This window comes from Phaseolus vulgaris, chromosome 6, assembly GCF_051622355.1.
Source record: "Phaseolus vulgaris cultivar YP4 chromosome 6, ASM5162235v1, whole genome shotgun sequence".
In the NCBI taxonomy this organism is placed as follows: domain Eukaryota; kingdom Viridiplantae; phylum Streptophyta; class Magnoliopsida; order Fabales; family Fabaceae; genus Phaseolus; species Phaseolus vulgaris.
Genome location: NC_143503.1, coordinates 34,988,941 through 35,013,157, shown reverse-complemented (window position 1 = coordinate 35,013,157; position 24,217 = coordinate 34,988,941). Strand labels below are relative to the sequence as shown.

Here is a 24,217-nt window from a genome sequence, read left to right as displayed (position 1 = left end):
CAGGTGGGTTTTTATAGATTAGAGGGGATGGGATGGATGGGCCATGCATGATGGATGATGAATCAAGAGGAAGAGAGAGACAGAGTCAACGATGAATTTGACTGGGATGTGGGAGATGGAAATTACCATTGTAGTCCCCAAGTTACAAAGTTACGTGGCATGTGGGTTGTCCAGAGAGACAGCAGACAAAGCAGTTGGTTTGGTCTCATCATCACATCCTCCACCCCACTTATCCTATGCCTCCGGACAACCCTCTCTCTCTCTCTATCATAAATCATTTATTAATTGATTTCTAAGTATTTATTCTGTGGTTAGCGTTTTTATGGGGTCGTCTGGTGGTGATTTGTCTGAATACGGGCAGCTTTTTATTTTATGGAATATTGAATTTTGAAAGTGCAAAACATTTAATTTAATAAAAGAAAAGTGTGTGGATTTGAAAATGGGGAAGGGGAGAGGATAGGGATGGATGGATAGTGTAGTAGTACGTAGAAAAGTTGTCGGCGGAATCTTCTGTCTCGGCGCGTGACTTGATAGTTGGATCTAAAATGAATTATTGGTTGATTTGAGAATGATTTTGAAAAGAAAGAGGGTGGTGGCTGCTGGGTGGCTGGCTGCTATTGTTTATGGGCATGGGAACCGCTCACTCGTTCCCTCTCCCAATCACATCCACACGGATCAAGACATATCAATCTGCGGCGGCTAATTATATTATTATTCCAAACCAATCACTCACCCACTCATGCTTCAACGCCTCTTCCTTACCCTCACTCCACTATCTATTTTCATTCCCCTTTTCTTTCATCTTCATTCCCCACTTTTTCTCCCTTTTCTTCTTTTTTTACCTTGTATTTATTTACACACAAATCACTATCTATTTCCTCAAACATAACTTCTGCTACACTCCTACCCATCAATTCAATACTTAAATTAAGTTAAGTAACTTTTCAGGAATAAGGGACTCTTCAATTTCCTCTCCCTCTACTAAAACCATCTTATAACTACTGTGTATTATCTGCAGTTTCGTAAACGTCTATATGTTTGGGCAAAAACAAAAATCCTAAATATCCCAAGTTTTGAGACCAAAGAAATCATGTCAACTCCCTCCAATAATTAATTTCCACTTTCCAAGACACCATGATTACAAACCTTATCTTTCATGATAATTTCATGCATAGTTTGTATCATTTTCTTAATCACTAATACAAATACATGTTAGCTTCTGATTTACACATATTTTAACCTTGTAATATTTATTATATTTGTGTTTTATTTTTTTAAATAAGATAACTATTATATCATACTTTAAGACCTTAATCACAAATCAATTTAATAAAAATATCATTCCATAAGTGTGCTTGTTTTTATTTTGAAACTTCAAGTGAAAATATTTTGACAGTTTTTATTTGAAACTTAAATGAAAATATTTTAATAGTTTTTTAATTTCAAACTTTAAAGTAAAAATATTTTAAGTTGGATAAAATTAATATTAGAATATACCATGTGAAAAATAATAAAATAATTAATACAAAATTCAAGAGTTTTAAATTAACTTAAAATGAAATCATAAATATTTTAAAATATATTTTTATCAATAAAAATAATGATTTTTACTTTGATTTTTTTTATCTCTGCCCATTGTATGATGGAACACAATATTTTTAACGAGTATTTTTAATAAGATAAATTACTCTTTAATTAAAAAAAACATATAATCAGATAATTTTATCTTCTAATATATAAAAATGCTTAGCTCTTCATATATTTATGTAACTTCAATACTTAAAATAACTAACATGGAAATTTATTTTTAACTTTTCAATTATTATTTTTTAAATATTTTGATTCTTATTTAAAAGTCAGGATTGTAATTATATAATAAAAACGCTTTCAAGATTTCTTTGGATTATTATTTTAGATAATAAAAAATAAAAATAGTAAAGAAAATATAAAATGAAATTAGCAAAATCTAATTTAATTGTATTTGTTTTTATCTTAAATTGTTTTCTTTTTTATTAATTAAATTAAAAATATTATTATCTTAAAATTTATAATATGACAAACAAATCAGTGGATTCTTGTAAAAAAATCACAAGTAAAAAGAAGGAGAAAATGAATAAGAAACACATCACATCAGTGTGGCGGAGGCAGTAAGAGAATAATGGGCATTAATGAAGATTGATCCATTAGTATGGGTTGAATTGAATGCTAGCGTGATTAAAGGTCCATGGAAGTGATTTATAGAAAGAGGTTGAAGAAGAGGAGCACGTGTTTAGTTTAGTATAAAAGAAAAAGGTGAAGCAAGTAAAAAGGAAGTAAGAGGAGAGAAAGCATGTGGTCAACCTTGGTTTGGTGTGAAAGGGCAATAATTTCTGTGTTCTCCACTAAGTGAACACGCAAACAGGCCATTGCCTAATAAATTAAAAAGCCATACACCAAGAGACCAAGAGATACACACACTCCATTAATAACTCACAGAGCCACTCCCCATTATTTACGCACACCTTTCACCCAAGTCCACATTCACAGGTATTCTTGTCTCACCAAATTACCATTAATTCAATTTCATTCATCTTAGTCAACTATATTCTGCTTCCATGTTGCTTCATCTAAGCTTATGCAAATTATTTTATCTATTTTTTCCTTTAGAGTAAGAATTTAATACTATCTCACTAGTATTCTTAGCTATGATCACATTCAAAAGAAAAAGTTAAATATAAGAATTAAATTCATACAAATTTACCCTTAACAAAAAGAATTAAACATATTATTTTACTAAATCTAGCAGTTGGGATCATTCATCTTTGTTTAAGTTAGATTCTTAAGAATTCCTAAAAAAAAAAAAAAAAAAAAAAAAAAAAACGTGTGAAGACAGAGTCAAGTGGTCCATTGTATCACCACTCAAAATCCAAAGGAGTAATAAAATTCTTATAAATAACAACTACCAAACTTTGAATTTTTAATATATATATTTAGTCCCGTTCTGAGATAGAAGTACTCTGTTAACTTTGAGCGAATTGCAGACCCTACCAAAACAAAACAAAAATGCACGTTAAATTTGGGTTTTTGTTTTGACGTGAAATTCTTACGTGTTCCGTTCCGCGTACAAGAATTTCCATCTTTATCCGTACCACTGTATTATTTTAGTTGGCTCCTAGTAGCAGCAGCCATTGCTATATGTCCAACATGTGTCAATAACAGAGTGTGGAACATTTTTCTAACTAAGACACGACCCAGTACAATGCTTCGTGACTGGTCCCACAACATTCAACATGTGATTAACACGTGTTCCTTTTTCTTACCTTGGAGCAACAACGCTGTTAGACTCTAGCCTTTGCATTCACACCATTATTCCTTGTGGCTCCTTATTACTTCCACACCTTTCAGAACATTTAAATCAGTTTTCGACTACAAATTAAAATAGAGTTTTTTTTTTTATTGCAAAAACTATTTTGGCAAGATTATTTTTTCTTTAAAAATGTGTTATACTTACTATTATACAGTCGAGATGAAATAATTTTTTTTAATTATGTTTAAAGAGAAATGAAAAGTAAAGAAGTGAAGGATTTGGCATTGTAGAAGAAGAGAAACATCTTCCCTGACTATTCTACTACTTCCTGCCAAACGCTGCCGTCCTCCCTTCAATAAACGTGTTGACGGATTAATGAATTTGACTTTAATGTTTCTTTAGACCCAATCTCAAGCTCAAATTTCATATAAACAGAACTACTAAAATATTGTGATGCACTTCATAAATAATTACCATTTTAAGACATTCATGTAAGGACTATTCCTGATATCTCACTGTATTAAGATTGTTTCATCTTATTCTCAGTACGAGAGATTCCTACTATAAATATAAAGAAAAATAAAAATCATTAATTAATTTGTTATATTTTTAAAATAATATGTTTAATTATCAATTTTATACTAATTATTACATATAGTCATAATATTTGATAAAGATAAAAAAAATCATAAAAAAATATTGTATACAATTCATCAACTTGGGAGAAAGTAATTGGCTGAATGGATTTTAATATTTTAACTGTTAATTACTTAAAACTTGTGGAGATTCACAACAACAAAAAATGCATGACCATGGTTTTTTTGTTAAACAAGTAGTGATACTTGACTTAACAATTAGTTTCTATTGTTTTGTTTAAAAAAGTAAATAATACATGCTTGGTGGAGAACCAGAAGCCCATGAACACTGAGAATAAAACAATCTTAAGTTGATAAAATACAATGGGTTTGTTGGAGAAGACTATGATTAAATTCTCACAAAAAGTATGTACTCGAAAAATAAATATAACTTCAAAGGTGATTTTGTCATGAACTAAATAAAATGTTTCATGATTGGTTCAAAGAACCAAAATTGGTAAAAGATGCAATAAAGTATGACTGGAGAAGTCAAAAGTTGTACTGGAGAACGTTACAAGAAAGTCCATAAATAGTTTAAAACAAAACATTTGAATCTGGTGAGGCATAGACTAACAAAAGCACCATTAAGATAAACTAAAATTCAGAAAGTTAAGTAATCATCGTCTAAATCTAAGAGCAACATGAGCATCTTGGGAAATTAAGTACAAGTAAATGGTATTGTTATTTTTTTTTCTATTATAACACGCTTGCAGTCCAAGTTAATTCATTCAACTCGTACGTAGTACCTTTCCTGATTTTTGTGGTTGGGGGTTTCATATTCTTAAACTCTGTTCCCATTTGTCAAACAAAAAAAAAATTATTCCCAACCAACAACATTTTTTCTTTTCCACTGAATGATGAGTATTATTGTAAATCTACGACTAAAATTAACTACCCAAATGTGAACCTTTGACTGCATCATAAATTGGCACTGAACCTGACCTGAGATTTTTTTCCCCTAATTTGTTGTATACCACACAATGATAATTTATAGTCAGAATTCCTTTGGAACAGCTGGTTGAACAAGCAAGAACGGAACTGACTTAGACATGTTAAATCACCATTCAACGATTATCCCATTGGAGTTCAAACTTTTTAGTCTCCATACATGCCTAATATATTAACAATGTCTTAATGATTAATTATATTTATTTGTTATTTCAATTGTTTTAATTAATTAATTAGTAAGTTTTAACAAACATTTAAATGACTGTGCACATCAGGAGAAAATAATGGCAAATATAGGGTCAAAACATTCAGAACACCCACAAATTGGGGTATATCATTACAAATACTAAGCATGTTCAGAATTTGGTAGTTTGGAGGGCAAGAGAATACTAAAAATGGAAAACAAAAGCAATTGACTTGACAAACATATAAACCAAAAATGCAATTACGTCTCTGTTTGATTGGTTAAAGAAGCCCACCTCAGTTGAATAAAGTTAGGAGCACATTTATATGTTCCATCTTATTTAATTTCCCCCCTATATTTCTAACATCAAACTTTATTTTAATTGGATTTTAAATATAATGATAAAATCATTATTGTAACATCTCTATTTTTCTCCCATCTAATAATATAATATGCATGAATTTTCTTTTAATATAAATATTTACATATATCATCTATATAGTAGTTCAAAATACATAAAAAAAAATCATATTTACAAACATGTAATATATATATATATATTTCATCTATTTGTTAGAGAGCTCTCTCACTTGCAGCCTCATATGCTTCCGTGTAAAATATATGATTATCACAGATAAATAAAACAAAAACACAACAAAGAAAAAAGTAAGATAACTATAAAAGAATTTGCTATATAATTTCAATTAGCAAACATAAAGTGTTTAACGGTCATACATTTATACAAAACCATAAGTGTTTATCATAATTCATCTTTCTTGTGTCAGACTTCTACTGACTCTACTTTTGAAAGACTCGTGTACTGAAATTAGCATTCAGAGACTTGCACCTGTCAAACTACTCCATGTGAATTCACACAGTCATTCACATAATCATTTTAAAATCTTATAATCTAATATAACAGGGTAAACTCATATGACCTGAAAGACCATATTATATTTCAAATCGCACACAAAATCATATGAACTTCATTTGACTCTCACCAACTGAATAACTTCATCTGTGTTTCCATTATATCATTAGGGTCACAGTTGTCTCATTCACAGGACACTTGAAAAAATAGGAAATGACACAATTCCCATTATAATGAAATAAAATTAAATATTGATATAAGGATAAAATAAAAATAAAAATTGAAGGAAGTTAAAGAGTTAAATATTTTGAAAATTTTAAACAATTGAAAATTTAAATATTCGAAATTTCAAAATTTGAAAAGGTGAAAATTATGTAAATATTTTTTAATAAACATTAAAAACTATATAATAAATTACTAAAAAAAATTGTTATTTAAGATATACACCACAAGTATATATTTATGAAAAAGCATAAACAATGATGGTTTTTTTATAATAGTTAAACCCCTCACGGTTTTGGCTTTATACGTCACCTCAAAATATTAAAGAATAAAGGTGTATATAAACTTCCTATGGCCTCGATTTCTAAGAGATGTGGGACTATTGGACATACCAAAATAATAATTATGCAAGTTAGTTAAAAAAAATCAATTACATTAAAAAAATTCAACAAAACATTAACAAATTATACTTTCGGTTACACAATTTCTTTTTATAAAAACTAAGAGTTATACGTCAAATTATGAAAAATAAAACAAAAAAAATGTATTCCTCATAAAAATATACATTATCGCTAAATCAAATGAAGTATGAATTGAATTTTATGAAAAGAAAAAATATAATTTTTTTTAATAAACATTAACAACTATATATTAAATTACGTCAAAAAAAAAATAAATGTTATTTAAGATATACACCACAAGTATATATTTATGAAAAAGCACAAACAATGGTCATCGGCCGTAACTTCACAACTTATCACCGAATTTATCAAAAGACATAATTAACATGAATGAAGTATCAAATTCCAATAAAAATAAGATATATATTATTTTGAACCTCTTTTCATAAGCTTATAATAGTTTAGTGCATTGTTGGTGTTCTGCGAACAAGGGGAAAAAAACTAGAGCACTTCATTTTTCACCCCGGGAGTGAGAAGCTAATAGTTTCTCTATAATATAGCTTTATATTTTTAGGTAATAATTTAATGTTTTACAATTTGGATATGGATATCATTAAAAGGCGTCTTAGAGGGGTTGATTTGACAACATCAGAGAATTTGTGCGCTCTGGGGTTGTTACACTCCTCACGGCTTTGGCTTTACCAGTCGCCTCGAAAGATTAAAGAATAAAGGTGTATATAAACTGGCTTTTGCCTCGATTTCTAAGAGATGTGGGACTATTGGACATACCAAAATAATAATTATGCAAGTTAGTTAAAAAAAAATCAATTACGTTAAAAAAATTCAACAAAACATTAACAAATTATACTTTCGGTTACACAATTTCTTTTTATAAAAACTAAGAGTTATACGTCAAATTATGAAAAATAAAACAAAAAAAATGTATTCCTCATAAAAATATACATTATCGCTAAATCAAATGAAGTATGAATTGAATTTTATGAAAAGAAAAAATATAATTTTTTTTAATAAACATTAACAACTATATATTAAATTACGTCAAAAAAAAAATAAATGTTATTTAAGATATACACCACAAGTATATATTTATGAAAAAGCACAAACAATGGTCATCGGCCGTAACTTCAAAACTTATCACCGAATTTATCAAAAGACATAATTAACATGAATGAAGTATCAAATTCCAATAAAAATAAGATATATATTATTTTGAACCTCTTTTCATAAGCTTATAATAGTTTAGTGCATTGTTGGTGTTCTGCGAACAAGGGGAAAAAAACTAGAGCACTTCATTTTTCACCCGGGAGTGAGAAGCTAATAGTTTCTCTATAATATAGCTTTATATTTTTAGGTAATAATTTAATGTTTTGCAATTTGGATATGGACATCATTAAAAGGCGTCTCAGAGGGGTTGATTTGACAACATCAGAGAATTTGTGCGCTCTGGGGTTGTTACACCCCTCACGGCTTTAGCTTTACCAGTCGCCTCGAAAGATTAAAGAATAAAGGTGTATATAAACTGGCTTTTGCCTCGATTTCTAAGAGATGTGGGACTATTGGACATACCAAAATAATAATTATGCAAGTTAGTTAAAAAAAAATCAATTACGTTAAAAAAATTCAACAAAACATTAACAAATTATACTTTCGGTTACACAATTTCTTTTTATAAAAACTAAGAGTTATACGTCAAATTATGAAAAATAAAACAAAAAAAATGTATTCCTCATAAAAATATACATTATCGCTAAATCAAATGAAGTATGAATTGAATTTTATGAAAAGAAAAAATATAATTTTTTTAATAAACATTAACAACTATATATTAAATTACGTCAAAAAAAAAATAAATGTTATTTAAGATATACACCACAAGTATATATTTATGAAAAAGCACAAACAATGGTCATCGGCCGTAACTTCAAAACTTATCACCGAATTTATCAAAAGACATAATTAACATGAATGAAGTATCAAATTCCAATAAAAATAAGATATATATTATTTTGAACCTCTTTTCATAAGCTTATAATAGTTTAGTGCATTGTTGGTGTTCTGCGAACAAGGGGAAAAAAACTAGAGCACTTCATTTTTCACCCCGGGAGTGAGAAGCTAATAGTTTCTCTATAATATAGCTTTATATTTTTAGGTAATAATTTAATGTTTTGCAATTTGGATATGGACATCATTAAAAGGCGTCTTAGAGGGGTTGATTTGACAACATCAGAGAATTTGTGCGCTCTGGGGTTGTTACACCCCTCACGGCTTTGGCTTTACCAGTCGCCTCGAAAGATTAAAGAATAAAGGTGTATATAAACTGGCTTTTGCCTCGATTTCTAAGAGATGTGGGACTATTGGACATACCAAAATAATAATTATGCAAGTTAGTTAAAAAAAAATCAATTACGTTAAAAAAATTCAACAAAACATTAACAAATTATACTTTCGGTTACACAATTTCTTTTTATAAAAACTAAGAGTTATACGTCAAATTATGAAAAATAAAACAAAAAAAATGTATTCCTCATAAAAATATACATTATCGCTAAATCAAATGAAGTATGAATTGAATTTTATGAAAAGAAAAAATATAATTTTTTTTAATAAACATTAACAACTATATATTAAATTACGTCAAAAAAAAATAAAAAATTTATTTAAGATATAAACTGGCTTTTGCCTCGATTTCTAAGAGAAGTGGAACTATTTGACATACCAAAATAATAATTACACAAGTTAGTTAAAAAAATCAATTACGTTAAAAAAATTCAACAAAAATTAACAAATTATACTTTTGGTTACACAATTTCTTTTTATAAAAACTAAGAGTTATTAAGTCAAATTATGAAAAAAAAATGTATTCCTGATAAAAATATATATTATCGCTAAATCAAATGAAGTATAAATTGAATTTTATGAAGAAAAAAAAAATATTTTTTTTAATAAACATTAACAACTATATATTAAATAACTTAAAAACAAATAATGTTTTTTAAGATATACATCACAAGTATATATTTTAGAAAAAACACAAACAATGGTCATGAGCCATAACTTCACAACTTATCACCGAATTTATCAAAAGACATAATTAATTTGAATAAAGTGTGTAATTCCAATAAAAATAAGATATATATTATTTTGAACCTCTTTTCATAAGCTTATAATAGTTTAGTTCATTGTTTGTGTTTTGCGACCAACGAGAAAAAAACTAGAGTACTTCACCTTTCTACTTGATTTCCTTGTCGTCACTTCGGGAGTCAAAAGTTGATACTTGTTATTTAATCGAAGGAAGATAAGTGAAGTAGTTGTCGAAGATATATGCCAACACACTCCCCTGCCAATATAAATATTTTTAATAAACTTTAACAACTATATATTAAATTATATAAAAAATAATAATGTTATTTAAGATAAACACCACAAGTATATATGTATGAAAAAACATAAACAATGGTCATGAGCCGTAACTTCACTGAATTTATCAAAATACATAATTAACATGAATGAAGTATCAAATAAATGTGTTAAAATATAAATAAATATGTATAAAATATAAATATATATTTTATAAGTAAAAGATCTCATAGTTTTATTAAAATTGTAATTATTGCATTAAACCAATAACAAAATTTAATAAACTCTACAAAAATATAAAAAATTAGTTGAATTAATTTTATCTTACAAACTATTATTCAATTACATTAAGAAAATTACTATACGTAAATTATGTATAAATTATCACGTTTTAAATACTCTGTCCTATTATTACTTTTATTTTTCATATTTTTTAAAGGATAACCATTCAAACTTATATGCTATAAGCTTAAGTTACATATTTGTTTGACGTAAAGTAATTCATTTCTGGTAGAGAAAGTTGATAAAATAATTGTTTTTGGGCCCATGTTGGGCTTAGTTTCTTTTTCTTTCTGTAACCCATTTTTGTTTTAAGATTTCTGGGCTCGTTTGCTTTAGGCCCATTTTCTATTTTGTGTTCCGCATATCCCTGTGTATTATTTTTGGTCTGCAAGCAATAATATACAGAGAAGTTGATTTTGTTGTTCTCTCTGCCCCTTTTCTTCTAGGGCTTTCTTGCTTTGTTTCTTTCTCTTGGGCTTTTGTTTTTGCAATGGTCTTCCGTTTGAATAGAATGATACATTCTAAGACTCTTTCTTCCTACACTTCCATTCCTTCACCCCATACTAAATGTGAAAATACCATTTTATCCTTTTTTTTCACCCCCTTATATTTGAAATAATAAGCATATGGATTATGTAATCCGGATATATTCTGGATTACATAATCCGGAAGTCAATTTCATATTTAGAAAAGACTTCTGGATTATGTAATCCGGAAGCTAATAACACATTTGAAAAAAAAGCTTCCGGATTACATAATCTGGAAGCTAATCTTATGTATAGAAAAGACTTATGGATTATGTAATCCGGAAACTAATCACAAAAAGACTTCCGGATTACGTAATCTAGAAACTAATTCTGGAGACTTCGGATTATGTAATCCGGAATATTGAGAAGGGTATTTTTGAAATATGAAAAACTTATGGGGGTGGCACAAGAAGGTTTGGAGGTGCAAGAAGAAGCAGCCCATTCTAATTAGACCACGAAAATTATATGTCACACATTCTTTATAAACTTTATGCATCACTACTTGCTTTAGCAACAGCTAGCCAGTGCTGCAGAATGAAACACAGCTCCATCACAATTTACCATGGCAATTTGCCAACACCTTCTATAAATTTATTTATGCATAAAACAATTTAAATAATGGAGTCTTTCCGTTTTCTTTGTTCTTATTTTCCTTTCTTAAAAAGACATGGTCATAAAAAAAGTTTGTCTAATATATATGCAACATTGTAAAAATGAAAATATAAAATAATTAGACTACAGCTTTACATTAAGGAAAAAAATATAATAAAAGTTAGAACGTGTTTAATTTTTCTCAATTTCTATTTTAAGTCGTAATTAATCTTAATCTTTATATTTTAAAAAAGTGATGATTTTGGATCTTATGAATTTATAATCTGTGAATTAAAGAAAATGTGAAAAGCGAGATTATTATTGTAATGTATAGAAAGTAAATAAAAGAATATTGTATATAAAAAAAAATGGGAAACAGAAGTCACGTGAGGTTGGAGGATTGGAGTGGAAACGACGTGTCGCTTGATTTAGAAGGGAAGTGCAATGGAAGGTGCGAAAGAAATGCATAAAACTGGTTGGTTTAATTGTAGGGCTTGTGTTTGGTAGAAGAGTGTTACAGAAAAGAGTGAGTGAGCGAGGAGTGAGTGTGTCTGAGACTGATTCATTTCATTCGGATCGATCGAGTTTTCTATTCCAATGGCATCCTCCAATTCCACTCAGCAAGATGTCAACAAACCTGCCAAGAGAAAACCCGTCTTCACCAAAGTGGATCAGCTCAAACCTGGAACCAACGGTCACACCTTGGTGGCTAAGGTCTTGTCCTCCGACACCGTCGTGCACAAACCGCGACCCTCCTCTGCCCATAACATCAAACCCACTGTCATCGCCGAGTGCCTCATCGGCGACGACACCGGCACCATCATCTTCACCGCTCGCAACGAACAAGGTACTCCAATTTCACCTACCCATCCTTGCAAAACTTATTCTTTTTTACTTATTTCAATTTCCCTTTTATCAAAATGGAAACTTTTCACTTGGGCACTGTTTTATTTGTCTCAATTTTGAGTCTTTATTTTCATTTTGGGGTTTTCTTTTTGCGATCTGCATTGTTATTGGGTTTGTGAGATTGCGCGTGTTTGGTGCTCTGGTTTCAATTATGCATCTGGGTCTATGATGGTGGTGAGTGGATCATAGGTGGCTGATTCGATAGATAAGATAAGCCCTTTTTCCCATATATTTTTGGTTGGACTGCGTGATCCCTTAATTGTTTTTAATCCGAATAATCCTCATGAAATCTCTTTCTTTTGCCTTACTGATCTTAATCCAAGAGGTTTGATTCGGTTCTATAATGTGTCAACCAGCGTAGATTTGGTACTTGTGCTTCTTGCTCTGCTCCTGTGATGAATGACTGTATTTCCTCTTTGAGGTGTTGATACGAACTATGAATATGATTCGATATTCTGGGTGAATTTTATTGTGGGAATGGAAGTGTGATTGTGGTAATATTGTTCCTTGTGTTTTTGTGATGGAAAATTAGTTTTGCTTAGAAGGTGATGCTAACGATTTTAGGTGTCTTCTTTTTAATTTTTGTAGTCCTAATTCAAACTACTTTTATCAAGATTTTAGTTCATGCTTATTTGCACCCATGAAGCTCGGCCACTCTTCTTTCTTTAAAGAGTATCGAACACGAGACACTCGTATGACACCTCTAGGACATGTTAGATTTCTGACATATTACGGTTCAAACACAATTTTAAAAAGGAAAAATACATTAATTTTTTAAAAATTCAAGCTTTATTGTCCGTATCCTACATTTTAGAGATTTTACGTATCTTCGTATCCGTGTCCGTGTTGTATCAGTACCAGTTAATTGTATTTTCCCTTGTCCAATTTTTTTTGTTAACGTTTCTCTTTCTTTTTCTTGATTTCTTTTGTTCATGGGATTGCATAACCAGGAATGCCCTTTTCATTAGCTTATAAATTCTTCATTAATCTTCACTTCTCTGCAACTCATGGGCTTTGGCTTAAATTTTACTATCTCTACATTGATAAACATCTTAATTTTATACTTTTCCAGACCCACGTTCTTGAATAACATCAGTGCCTTTTGTTCCTGTTGACTTTATCAGTAGCAATAAGAGGAAGGAAAATAGGAGCTGGATTATGAAAATTCAATGTATATAGACAAAATATTGATCTGACATTACTTATTTTTACTCTTTTCTCCTTTCTATTTTGAACAAACAAAACCCTGAGTGACGGGTTTAATTTTTATTTGAGTATTTCATACTGTGTGTCAGTCTGTATGTGTAAGCATTTGCATTTACATAGAGTTTCAGTTGATTTCTTTTAGTGAAAGCTACCTTGATGTACTTCCTTGGTAGGTGATCTGCCTATGGGTATTGATAATTGTGATATATGTTTAGACAGAGAATCAAGGTACCAATATATGTTCTATTTAAGTGATTAGATGACCTTTTCTTCTTCTGTGCAGTTGATTTGATGAAGGCCGGATCTACTGTAATTCTTCGTAATGCAAAGATTGACATGTTCAAGGGATCAATGAGGCTGGCTGTTGACAAATGGGGGCGTGTTGAGGTAACTGAACCTGCAGATTTTGTGGTTAAAGAGGACAATAACCTATCCCTGGTTGAATATGAATTGGTGAACGTGGTTGAAGAATAATCCCGTAGAAGAGTGCAAAAACAGCTTTATGATTTGTTTGTGGTGCATTGGATACCCTCAAGGTAAAACTTAACTGGTGATGGATGGTTGGTCAACATTCTCACTTTAATTAGCTTGTATTTCCTCTTTAACATGCTTGACATCATTTTGGGTTAAGTTGATGTCTCACTTGAACAACTTTGTGTCAAGCGAACAAGATTTGCTATTATCTTCATCAGCAACTGTATTCAATGAACTTAAGTATAGTATTATGTTAATATAGTTATCCGTATCACATATTTCCTTGCAGTTTCCTGTGCATTGATATACATAGGTATGAACTGTGTTTGAGTTAATGAAGCAGCACAATCACCATTCATATCTTTGGCTCAAATGAGAGAAGACAGTGAGTGGTTAAAAAATTGGGCTGAAGTTAACAGTTCATAGTTTCTGTTTCTTCTGCAAATGAAATTTCATTGACCATATTCATGTTCACAATGTGTTTTTTCGGCTGTGTACGTCATAACTTTTTTTCCATGATAAAGAATTTTGTTCCCCACTAGTTTCTTGAATATGAAACTTAAATTGTCATAAAGTTGTGAAGGTCATAATTTTTTTTCCATGGTAAGGAATTTTGTACGCTAGTAGTGTCTTGAAGTCTAAAAGTTAAGAGGCAATTGAAAATTAAATTCTGATAAATTCGCCAGACTATTAATATGTTTGAATCGGATTAGAAGCCTACTGATTACCAGAATGTTAAAATATTCGTTGGCAGAAAAATTATTTACACATATATATATATATATATATATATATATATATATATATATATATCCATTCAAATCTATTGGTTTGATAGCGTGAAAGTTTATATTTCTTTTGTAGATGTTTATTAGAACCCAAACCGCATGCAAGAGTGTTCTTTATTGGGGAAATTCTTCCTGCATCCCATGATTTCATGTTGCACCTTCATAGGGTGGTGAAATTTTCATTTTACACTTAATAAAAAAAAAAAAAACTCACAACACCCTCTATTCATCTTCTTCATCTTTCATGTTCTTCCCCTAAATGTTAATGGCCAAGGGAGTCCTCTTAACTTTCCATTGGTTCCGTTTCAATCACAATTCCATAACAAAAAAAACTTTCTAATTCTCCCCCTTCACTTATTCTATGGGGACAATAACTTTTAAAATCTTTTTAAGAGACTCCAAAATATATTTGTATTTTAGATTGGGTAATCCCAAATGTAATTTTCTATTCTGGAATTAAAAACACTTTTTAGATTATATCATCTATTAGGTAATTTTGTATTAAAAATACTTTATGGATTTTGGATATAAAAATACTTTATGAACTGTATAATTCATAATGCATTGTGTTAGTCCTAAAATCTAAAAAGTATGAATTCATAATGCATTGTGGTGCATTCTTGAATTGTACAGCTTATACTTTTGCATTCTTATTCTGATTGGATTGATAATTTTTGAAATGCATAAAATTCAAATTTTTATATTTTAATTCTGTAATCGGAAAAATCTCTAAATTCAATAATCCAAAATTGAGAAAAAAAAAACATGAATTTAAAAGATATTTTTGGGATTTACTCGGGTATTGGGCGAAATTATGGGGCCCATTTATTGTTAATTCACCTTTGTATAGTGCAGATTAAATACATCCCGGTTATTTTCTTTTCATTTGACAAGATTAAAAGGCAGACTATCTATTGTTAATGTGATTACTAAAATGCACAAATAAACTTTTGTATGTGAATTCTTAATTTCAAAGGTCAACCTAAAATACATAAATCTTGATCCTCTCTAGTTGCACCAAACATAAAAGTTGTAATCAATTGCTCTCATTACATTAGTCATTACTGGTGGAAGAACGTGACGTAATAAATAAAGATAACATTGCAATTTTATCATTCTTTATTTTAATATATCTATTTACGTTAATGATTAAAATTGTGTAATTTAACCTTTAATTGAAGCCCTCTGAAAAAAAGTTAACGGCACATAAAATAATTTTAATTTATTAAAAAGTCAATTTCCTTTTATCTAAAAAAGTCAAAATGTTATGTATATGATAGAAACTTACTTTTATCTTTGATTTGAAATTGTTACTTATAATTAATTGTATTTAAAGTTATGATTAGGTTGTCTATTATTTAATTCATTGATTATCTTTATGCTGATTTGGCTGGTTTTCTAAAAAAAATTTATATTTCTAGTGAATATCAATCAGTGATATATCTACCCCTATAAGATTATTTGGCAAATTGATTAGACGCGTGACATTCGATGCCTCGGTCAACTTTTTAACCTTCAACTTTCCAAGTTATACACTTTTAAAATATGAAAAAGCTGTGAAGTGTCAGTGAGAACATTAAAATCAATTAGTCGAAGAACCTATATCCTGATGATAAAGCGTTCAACTTAATAACGAATATAAATCCTATTTATAAAAAGAGGTTGTATTTTTCAATAATCAACGATAATGTTGACTAAAATGAAGTGTGATTTTTTTGTTCTCGTATTAATGAAATGTGCGTTCCTATGAAGGACTAAGGAATTCAATGCTAGTTTTATGAGACAATAGGATGAAAGATTGGTTTAGCAAATTAGTATAGGTAGTGGAAGCCATTTATGGCCTCGAATTAAGTTCCTGTAAATCAATTCTGAATCTGTATCGAAACTAATCTGTTGCCGTATTAACTCATCTCATCGCACAAGCTTGTTCTTTTAACATTTTAAATAAGCGTGAGTGTAACGTTTGCATGCACTGGGAATAATGTTGAGTTAAAGAAATGTTGCAATAATGTTCTAAAGAGTAATCATACCTAAGCATGGTACCAACTCTGGCGCTTGTACAATTTAAGTCTTGGAGGTTTCATATTCAACCAAGGACAAAAATTCTCTAAACAGGTCTAACAAAGTAAACTGAAATCCATGGAAAGTATGCGCAGATGCACCCACAGACAGCAATCATCATCCATCTAGAATTCAAAAAGACAATATCTTTGAGAAAACTCAAATTCTATATATTACCATAAAAATTAAGAATCAAAAGGCCAAGATAATCTAATAGTCATACATAGTATACTAGTAAATTTAAAATGCAAATCATTTAGATACACGACAGAAATCAATCGAGGTAAGGGAAAGCAAAGCAAAATGGAAATGACGAAACATTACATGGCTAGTCCTCAAGCCTAAAAGCCAAAGTGCAAATGATCACGACCCTAAACAAGAAAACAGCCAAGTCAAAATAAAGAGTTGCAAAGAAGTGTACATGTATAAAAAAAACTTTGGAGCAGCAGCATATTAAAAAGAAGTAAGCCATTTCAACACATTGCTCATTTTACACAGAAGTGTTAAAATTTATACATTCCAAATCACGTGCTTACAGACCAGCATCTACCATAATTTCTTATATCATTAACAATTTCCAATTCATCAAGAACTACAATTCTGAAATTACAGTTAGCAAACGATATATTAATCTCAAGTTTGGCGTAGTGACACTCTAACATCGCAATGATGTTTTTTTTGCACCAGCAAACTAAATAAGAAATAGCTGATAATTTAATTCTATGTATTCTTACTGAGGGTGATAGTTTGCACAGGTGTGGTTAATGGATGATGTTAAACTTCATGCATGAACAAAAACCATTCCCATACATAAACTCAACATCTTTGAGTAAGAAAGCAAAATGCAAAGAGTATGCACACAAATAGTATCTAGAAATCGATATCAAAATGCAATTTTAAAGTGAAGATGTTGCTAAGTTTGAGTCATTTATACACCTTCAGCAAATACTTGTTTGACGTTAAGTTGTACAGTAACAATTAAAATCCCAAAAGAAAAAATTTACTTGACCACCTTTTTTCAAGTGCATCTAGATAAAACTTTGCTCCAACCCTCTGTCATTCATCATACATCATCATTGCAATCTGAGTGAATACAATCAATCAGTATGATCTTCATGTGATTATCTCTTAAGTGAATGTTAGCTAATATATATAATAAGTATAGACATTTTAAAGAATGGGATGCACTAAATGTGACAATCCATAACTTCTTCTAAGAGAAAGAAAGAGGACAATTTCTAAATAACTTAAAATGAAAATTCTTTGTAACGAGAAATCCTCGCAAATAAATTAAACATAATAATTAGGGAACTACTAAGAAATACCATTGTATAGCACCATAGCCCCACATTAGTTTTCATGAGAAATGGTGTTCATTTTTACATTCAACTAAGAAATTTCATGCTCTCCCTAATCTACAGAAGTCAAGATCTCAACGCTTCAAAACCAAAAATTTGAAAGAAATCCATGTGACACCATCTCTGATGCTTGATCTTCATCTAGTCTTCTCTTGCCCTACAAAGAGGAAAAAATATACATCCTTTCATTGTGAGAGCAAGAGAGAGAACCTAACCCAAAAAAAATGAAATGTTTGAACAGCAAAATAGTTGCGCATATGCACCCAACACTTTCATTTAAAACAGTCTGTTCACACAAACCTTCCCCACCACAGAAAAGGGAAAAGGACAAGAAAACATTTTTTGTTTAGCAAAAAATTTAAATCCTATTTTTATGCAACCCAAGAAAAAAGGAAGAAATTCACTATGGCATTGCGTAGTAATGAAAGTAATGCGTCAGACTTTCGCAGGGTATAAATAAATTTTCTGGGAAACCTAGAAACTTAGACAATTCGCATAACACAGCATGTATAATACATGGAGTTCAGCTACAGAAGTCAAAATGGCAGAGCAAAATCTTTCATCCCTAGATTCTAGACCAATTAACCATTCATCAAAAAAAGAAAAAAAATAACAATTAGAATTTAGAATCCACAAGCCAAGTAAAATGAGCATGTTTGCAGACAATCAGGTAGGTCCAATAAGTTACAATAACATTTCATTTCAGAATCCAATGTTGGCATTTCAGAAACTTAGCTCTTCTATCATATGTATACCATACATAATTAACTACGTTGAAGATAATGGAAGGAAAGTGTTTGGAGGGAATACCTTCAGGGGTCCAACCGTAGGAGTGGCGAGACACAGAGAGCATCGAATTCAGCAATGCGGAAGCAGTAGCACTGTGATAAGGAAGCATCGATTCCACGCAGAAACTCGCTTCCACCGGTAACCTGTCCCAAACAAAAGAATATTTTAATCAAATTGAAAATGTTTAGGAAAATGCGATAGAGAGGAGCGGCGTTACCTGAAAACACGATTGGAGATTGAGGTTTGCTTTGGGAGACGAAACGGAGATCGTGCCGATCGCGGTTTAGCTCCGGCTGCCAGATTGGCTGCACCGGCTGCGCGGGAGGTGGCGGAGCGCAGCAAACATCTGGCGGCGGACATCGTGAAGAATCAACAGGAAGGGGTTTTGGCTTTCTGGGTTTTGATATTTCCTTTTCATTAATTTTTTTGTTTGTTCCTTACTTTTGCTCAAGAGCTGTGATATGGGCCACCATAGTGCTTTTGGGTTGCTAAAACATTGGGAGATTTCTTTTTGCACCCCCTGTAAATATAAATATGAAAATCTTTCCTTTATTGCACAAAAAATGTTTCCAATGTAATCTGAAAGATATTTTTTATTTTTAAATTAAAAAATTTTAAAGTCACTTTTTTATAAAAAAAATTATGAATTACATAACTTAAAATTTATTTTTATTTTTAAATTATATAATTCAGAGGTGACGTAGAAGCTGTAAACTATACAAGAACAAGCAACAAGTGCAAGTATTTCGGATCTCTACCTATAACTTCTAGTGTTAGTGTCTTGTTTTTTCTTGGCATGAGACCCTATTTATAATTGATTATTCCTCTTTAGGTTAATAATTCATATTTGTTTACTGATTAACGTTTAACTGTGAATAAATAATTTGAGTGTAAATGAAAAGACTATTGATCAATCAAGTTGGTGAAGTATCAACCAATATACATATGTATTAGAAAATCCGTTTTTGATTTTCCCTTAATGTATGAAAACTTCTTGGATCAATAATAATCACAGTACCAAGATTAGTCTGTACAGAACACACAAAAACAAATGAAGAAAATAATGGTAGCACACGTGAGAAATATAAGAAAATGCAGTCTATAGTAGTAAAAGGGCAAACATAAATGCAATTAAATTTGGATTCCAGTAAGAAAATACAAGTAACCTTCTTTTATTATTTTCTTATGGTATGAAATAAAAAAACGACACAACAAACTTGAGAAAGTTAAAACGGGTCATGTAAGAAAAACTGATTGAAATAACTCGAAATCGTCACTGGATTTTGACTAGGAACAACAACAGATTTATGAATTTGTATTCCAAAATGTTACAATGGTGTTCTAGTTTCTTGAACTCTTCTTACTCTTTCTAATCTTTAGCAAGGGTATGCAAATGGCTTGAGACATATCCACTTTAGAGTCTCCAGAACCAGAAACCTTTGCTAATTTCTTCTTCCTTTCTTCAAACCTTAGTGAGTTTGGGAAGTACAAGCGTCCTCTTTCTCCTGCTCTGATTCCAATTAGCTGAGCAAGGGAAACACTGTTGTCTTGGAAGAACGATGCCGTGGACTTCTTGTTGCAAAACAAAAGCAGTAGAGTAATAAGCTATAAAAAGCATTCTAATTTATGAAAATTTAGCATTATTTAAGTTCAAAATGTTATTCATTGAATACCAACGAGTAAAAACAATTTTTGAAACCAACTGTGGGAAAGGAATAAGAATAGAATACCTCTGTATCAAGGTTAGAGGATGAAAATGAAGAGAAACTGGTGGATGGCACGTGCAATTGGTATGGTGCCACTGAAGTTGCAGGGAGGGATTCCCCAACTCTAAGTCTCCTGTTCAAGAAGCCAAGTCCAAGTGGCCAACCAATTGGCATGTCATCATTCTAAGAAGAGATCACAGTAGAAATTGGCAACATTAGATACTTTAAAAAGTTCAATTAGCAACATCTGTGCATGTCCAAAAAATTCAGTGCCTTAATTACAAGAATATTCAAAAGAACAAGGTCAAGATTTAAATTTGTGATGAATAAAATGATATCTCCTCTGTTGGAACTCTAAAATATACAATGGATATTGTCCGTACATAACCAATTTATTTCACCATATTGAATGATTTCAATTCCAGAACATGGATCTAGTTTATCTCAGTAAAGATCCTGCTTACCACATTCTTATGATTGAAGTTTGGAAGAATAAACAAAACGGGTAGCGAATTAAACCCAAAAATATGTAAAATGTGAAACAGACCCTCTTTATAAATATGAATTGGATGGTGTCGGTTTCTCTTAATCTTGAAGAAGAAATGGCAATTCATCTAATAAGAAAAAATGGGAAGTTGTACTGAATTGGAGAAATTGTAGGGATGTTTTTATTCAATAGATAGTAAACTAACAAAAGAGTAGTGCAATATGGAAGGTACCATTGTTGCCACTTTTCAGTAAGGGTAAAGAGTAAACTGTTTGATATTCTTAGCATTGCTGGTTTTCTATTACTATCCTCCATGTGGTAGAAGTATATATTACACGAACCTAGTTGATAGGACACCACAACTCTTTCATAGCAGAAGTGGTCAACTCTTAAAAATATTTTTTTAAAGCTACTAAGCTTTTGTACTAATAATGAATATCCATCAAAATAATCACATACAGGGATCAAGTTGGCAAGATATTTGATTTTGTCCATAGGGTCCAAGGTTCAGACAACTCATTCTGATAAACTGGGTAGGTAGGTTCCATCGCGGTAAATTCTGAACTTACATATACTTGTTTATATACTTATTTAAGAAAGACAAAACATAGCATTAGAGTTTTACAATGTTAAGCTTTATTACCAGATTACCAAAGTGAAATACTAAGAAGAATAGTACTAACAAGTTAAAAACACCTTAGTAAGAGTGTATGAGATAAATAATACTAACAAGTCACAACTAAAGCATCAAGTGTTTTTTACAACTTTACTGGGACAATTGTTTGTTCCTTCTAGCATTATGCCTAACTGAGGCTTTTTTATCCTCTGTGAAATGGTGAAAGAAAAATATAGTGGAATTATTAAGGGAGATAAGGTTGGGAAAAATTGAGGGAGATTGAACTGTCGGCATAATTAGCAAATATATGGGTTGATTTCTCAAGATATTTTCAAATATATTTCTCACTCCTATGGTACATCTTAAACTGTTCCTTGTTTTGTTCCCTCTTGCTTTTAGATTTGGCCCACTTCATGTGCAATTCACTCGGACTTATTACTTACCAATATAAAATCTAAACAATAGTTACTCAAAATAAGATGGATGTTGTACATATAATTTTTGCATTGAGGCAGACACTTCGGTGAAACTACACCTACACCATCTAATTATGACATGTTATGCTTAAAATTAACAATTTTATCTGCCTCTCTCCTTGCTATAACTCTTTAGCTACTAAAAGGATCAAATTATTATTAACATCTTGATAGGGGACCCTTTTTCACCTCTTTTTTGTTTTTTTGTTTTTTTTTTTGTTTTTTTTTCTGTTCTGCATTAAAATGAGGACTATTAGGACTGATGTATCAGTTCAAGTTACATTCCTAACATTAAGTTCGGACAGCAAACTTTGATGGTTTTAATGAAATGTTAATCCATGTGACTACTGATTCGACAACTACTACCATTATGATGGTAACCAAAGACAGTAATGGGGTCTTTTCTCTGTGTCATTCCAATCGCAAAATTCAATTTTTCTTCAAATTGGTGGACATATTTATCTTCTTTTCATATCAATCCATTCACAAAAATACAAACTATGCATCTCGGATGACATGCAATATCACTTTCATAGATTGATCCAAAGCATGTCAAATCCAAGAAGAACCAACAACAAACTCACACAATAGCAGAAATTCAATCCTCATTTCATAAAATCTAACAATCAAGAATACTAGTAATCTAACAAGATCAAACAAAATAAAATCTGTGCCCCGATAACTGATTCTTATCTACTGCATGAACGGACTAAGCATTCACAGAGAACAAAACCAGAGGCTGTTCAGTTTCATTCCAGTTTAAACACTTGACAGAGCAGCATATTGACATTTTTGTGGATCAAATTGCATTAAACAGCCCCAAAAAATGTCTTGATCTTTCGCTGACAAAACAGTGAAACAACTGATAAACCATTTGAAAAAAGGAAGTATATGGGGACAAGAGATGCTGAATGCCAAAAGAAAACGAAAAAAGAAGGCACAATGTGAGAAAAGATACAAAGGAAAACACAGAATTAGTACCTCTTCAAGCATGGTGTCTCTGCCTTCCCCAGAGAAGTTTATGGGAAAATGATGATGATCGCAGAGAAAACTCCAGGGCAAAGTAAAAAAAAGTTTTGGGAAACCAATGGTGAATTTACGTGTCTCCTAACTAGTATTCTTCCTTAAACATCAGACATTTAAGAACCTGGTCCCACTGGACCTGCAGAACATTGCTTGAGCTGAGCTTTGTTTTATTGAGAAACTGTATGTATATAATTTGATTGTACAGTAAAATAAAATATACAACAAAGAGGAGGAAATGTATCATACAGGATCTATCTAATAGAAAGAGGTGAAGAAAAAACAATACTATAAAAAGGTATGAAATGATTCAAAGAACCCTTTTATTTTATCCCAAGAATTTAAATTTTCATAAGTAAAATGGAAGTAGAGAATTTACATAACAAATAGGTATAACAAATATAATAACAATAACAACAAATACAGCAACATATGGTAGGAGTAAACCTTTAATTTAGAGCCATTTCAGAAATTTCTTAGCATTTGACACTGTTAACAGGTTTTAGTGAAGAAAAATTAAAAGGGGTGATGTATGTTATGTTTTTTGGGGAGCATTTAGCTTTTGAGTTTGGTGGAGAAGTAGACATCAAAACGGTTGGGAAGATATATCCGAGTGATGCTTGGCGTGGCTTAATTAGCAAAAGTGTTGGATTTTTAAACACTTTTTGTCGCCATTGATTGGTAAAAAATCGCTGAAGTAGCAGGTCAAGAACGATGAACAAGTTACTTCACGGTTATAATCAGTAGTTGCTTATTGCAACACGCAACTCAAATTTATGCTCAACATTACACGACACTGAAATTTGTTTACTCTGAGTACTATTTGGTACGACACTCTCATCTTTCAATTGTTGGTCTTTTGCATCTTTAATTTCTGTAAAGTATAGTTAAATTAATTTGTTTATTTATAATTCTCTTTTTTTTCTTTATGCTGCTGACATTTATTAAACATGTCTTCGTACATGTAAAACATATGTTTTTCTTCCTTTTGCGTACCTGAGT

At 30.8% G+C, this 24,217-nt stretch overlaps 3 protein-coding genes across 9 annotated transcripts; 1 reads left to right on the top strand and 2 right to left on the bottom strand.

The window, feature by feature from the left end:
- Nucleotides 1-11,695: 11,695 nt before the first annotated feature.
- LOC137832562 (Nucleic acid-binding, OB-fold-like protein) lies at nt 11,696-14,199 on the top strand. The gene is made up of 2 exons (XM_068640782.1): nt 11,696-12,172; nt 13,721-14,199. Exons 1-2 carry the CDS (start codon nt 11,923-11,925, stop codon nt 13,909-13,911), a joined length of 441 nt encoding a protein of 146 aa, XP_068496883.1. The 5' UTR covers nt 11,696-11,922; the 3' UTR covers nt 13,912-14,199.
- Nucleotides 14,200-16,609: 2,410 nt separating this feature from the next.
- Nucleotides 16,610-19,408, bottom strand: LOC137832561 (protein NUCLEAR FUSION DEFECTIVE 6, mitochondrial). Of its 6 annotated transcripts, none has more exons than XM_090303326.1 (5): nt 19,125-19,408; nt 18,929-19,050; nt 17,773-18,275; nt 17,085-17,131; nt 16,610-16,885 (listed from the first exon to the last, which is right to left on the bottom strand). In XM_090303326.1, exons 1-3 carry the CDS (start codon nt 19,265-19,267, stop codon nt 18,256-18,258), a joined length of 285 nt encoding a protein of 94 aa, XP_090159452.1. In that variant the 5' UTR covers nt 19,268-19,408; the 3' UTR covers nt 16,610-16,885; nt 17,085-17,131; nt 17,773-18,255. The 6 variants fall into 6 exon arrangements, with proteins under 6 accessions (XP_090159452.1, XP_090159453.1, XP_090159454.1 ...); XM_090303327.1 differs by having other exon boundaries at nt 17,773-17,843; nt 19,125-19,339; XM_090303328.1 differs by lacking the exon at nt 17,085-17,131.
- Nucleotides 19,409-20,012: 604 nt separating this feature from the next.
- LOC137832560 (uncharacterized) lies at nt 20,013-23,814 on the bottom strand. 2 transcript variants are annotated; one of them, XM_068640777.2, is made up of 4 exons: nt 23,663-23,814; nt 23,174-23,354; nt 20,638-20,796; nt 20,013-20,479 (listed from the first exon to the last, which is right to left on the bottom strand). In XM_068640777.2, the coding sequence occupies exons 2-4, from the start codon at nt 23,183-23,185 to the stop codon at nt 20,249-20,251; spliced, it is 402 nt and encodes a 133-aa protein (XP_068496878.1). In that variant the 5' UTR covers nt 23,186-23,354; nt 23,663-23,814; the 3' UTR covers nt 20,013-20,248. The 2 variants fall into 2 exon arrangements, with proteins under 2 accessions (XP_068496878.1, XP_068496880.1); XM_068640779.2 differs by having other exon boundaries at nt 20,013-20,476; nt 23,663-23,811.
- Between the last annotated feature and the right edge of the window lie 403 nt (nt 23,815-24,217).

What these genes read in the sequence shown, in the direction of transcription:
- LOC137832562 (XM_068640782.1), top strand. Translation starts at nt 11,923, where the DNA reads ATGGCATCCTCCAATTCCACTCAGCAAGATGTCAACAAACCTGCCAAG. An exon ending in CACCGCTCGCAACGAACAAG is followed by an intron (nt 12,173 to 13,720) that starts GTACTCCAATTT and finishes TCTTCTGTGCAG; the next exon opens with TTGATTTGATGAAGGCCGGA.
- LOC137832561 (XM_090303326.1), bottom strand. Translation starts at nt 19,267, where the DNA reads ATGTCCGCCGCCAGATGTTTGCTGCGCTCCGCCACCTCCCGCGCAGCC. An exon ending in ATCTCCAATCGTGTTTTCAG is followed by an intron (nt 19,051 to 19,124) that starts GTAACGCCGCTC and finishes TGTTTGGGACAG; the next exon opens with GTTACCGGTGGAAGCGAGTT. An exon ending in CTACGGTTGGACCCCTGAAG is followed by an intron (nt 18,276 to 18,928) that starts GTATTCCCTCCA and finishes TCCTCTTTGTAG; the next exon opens with GGCAAGAGAAGACTAGATGA.
- LOC137832560 (XM_068640777.2), bottom strand. An exon ending in CCTCTAACCTTGATACAGAG is followed by an intron (nt 20,480 to 20,637) that starts GTATTCTATTCT and finishes TTTTGCAACAAG; the next exon opens with AAGTCCACGGCATCGTTCTT.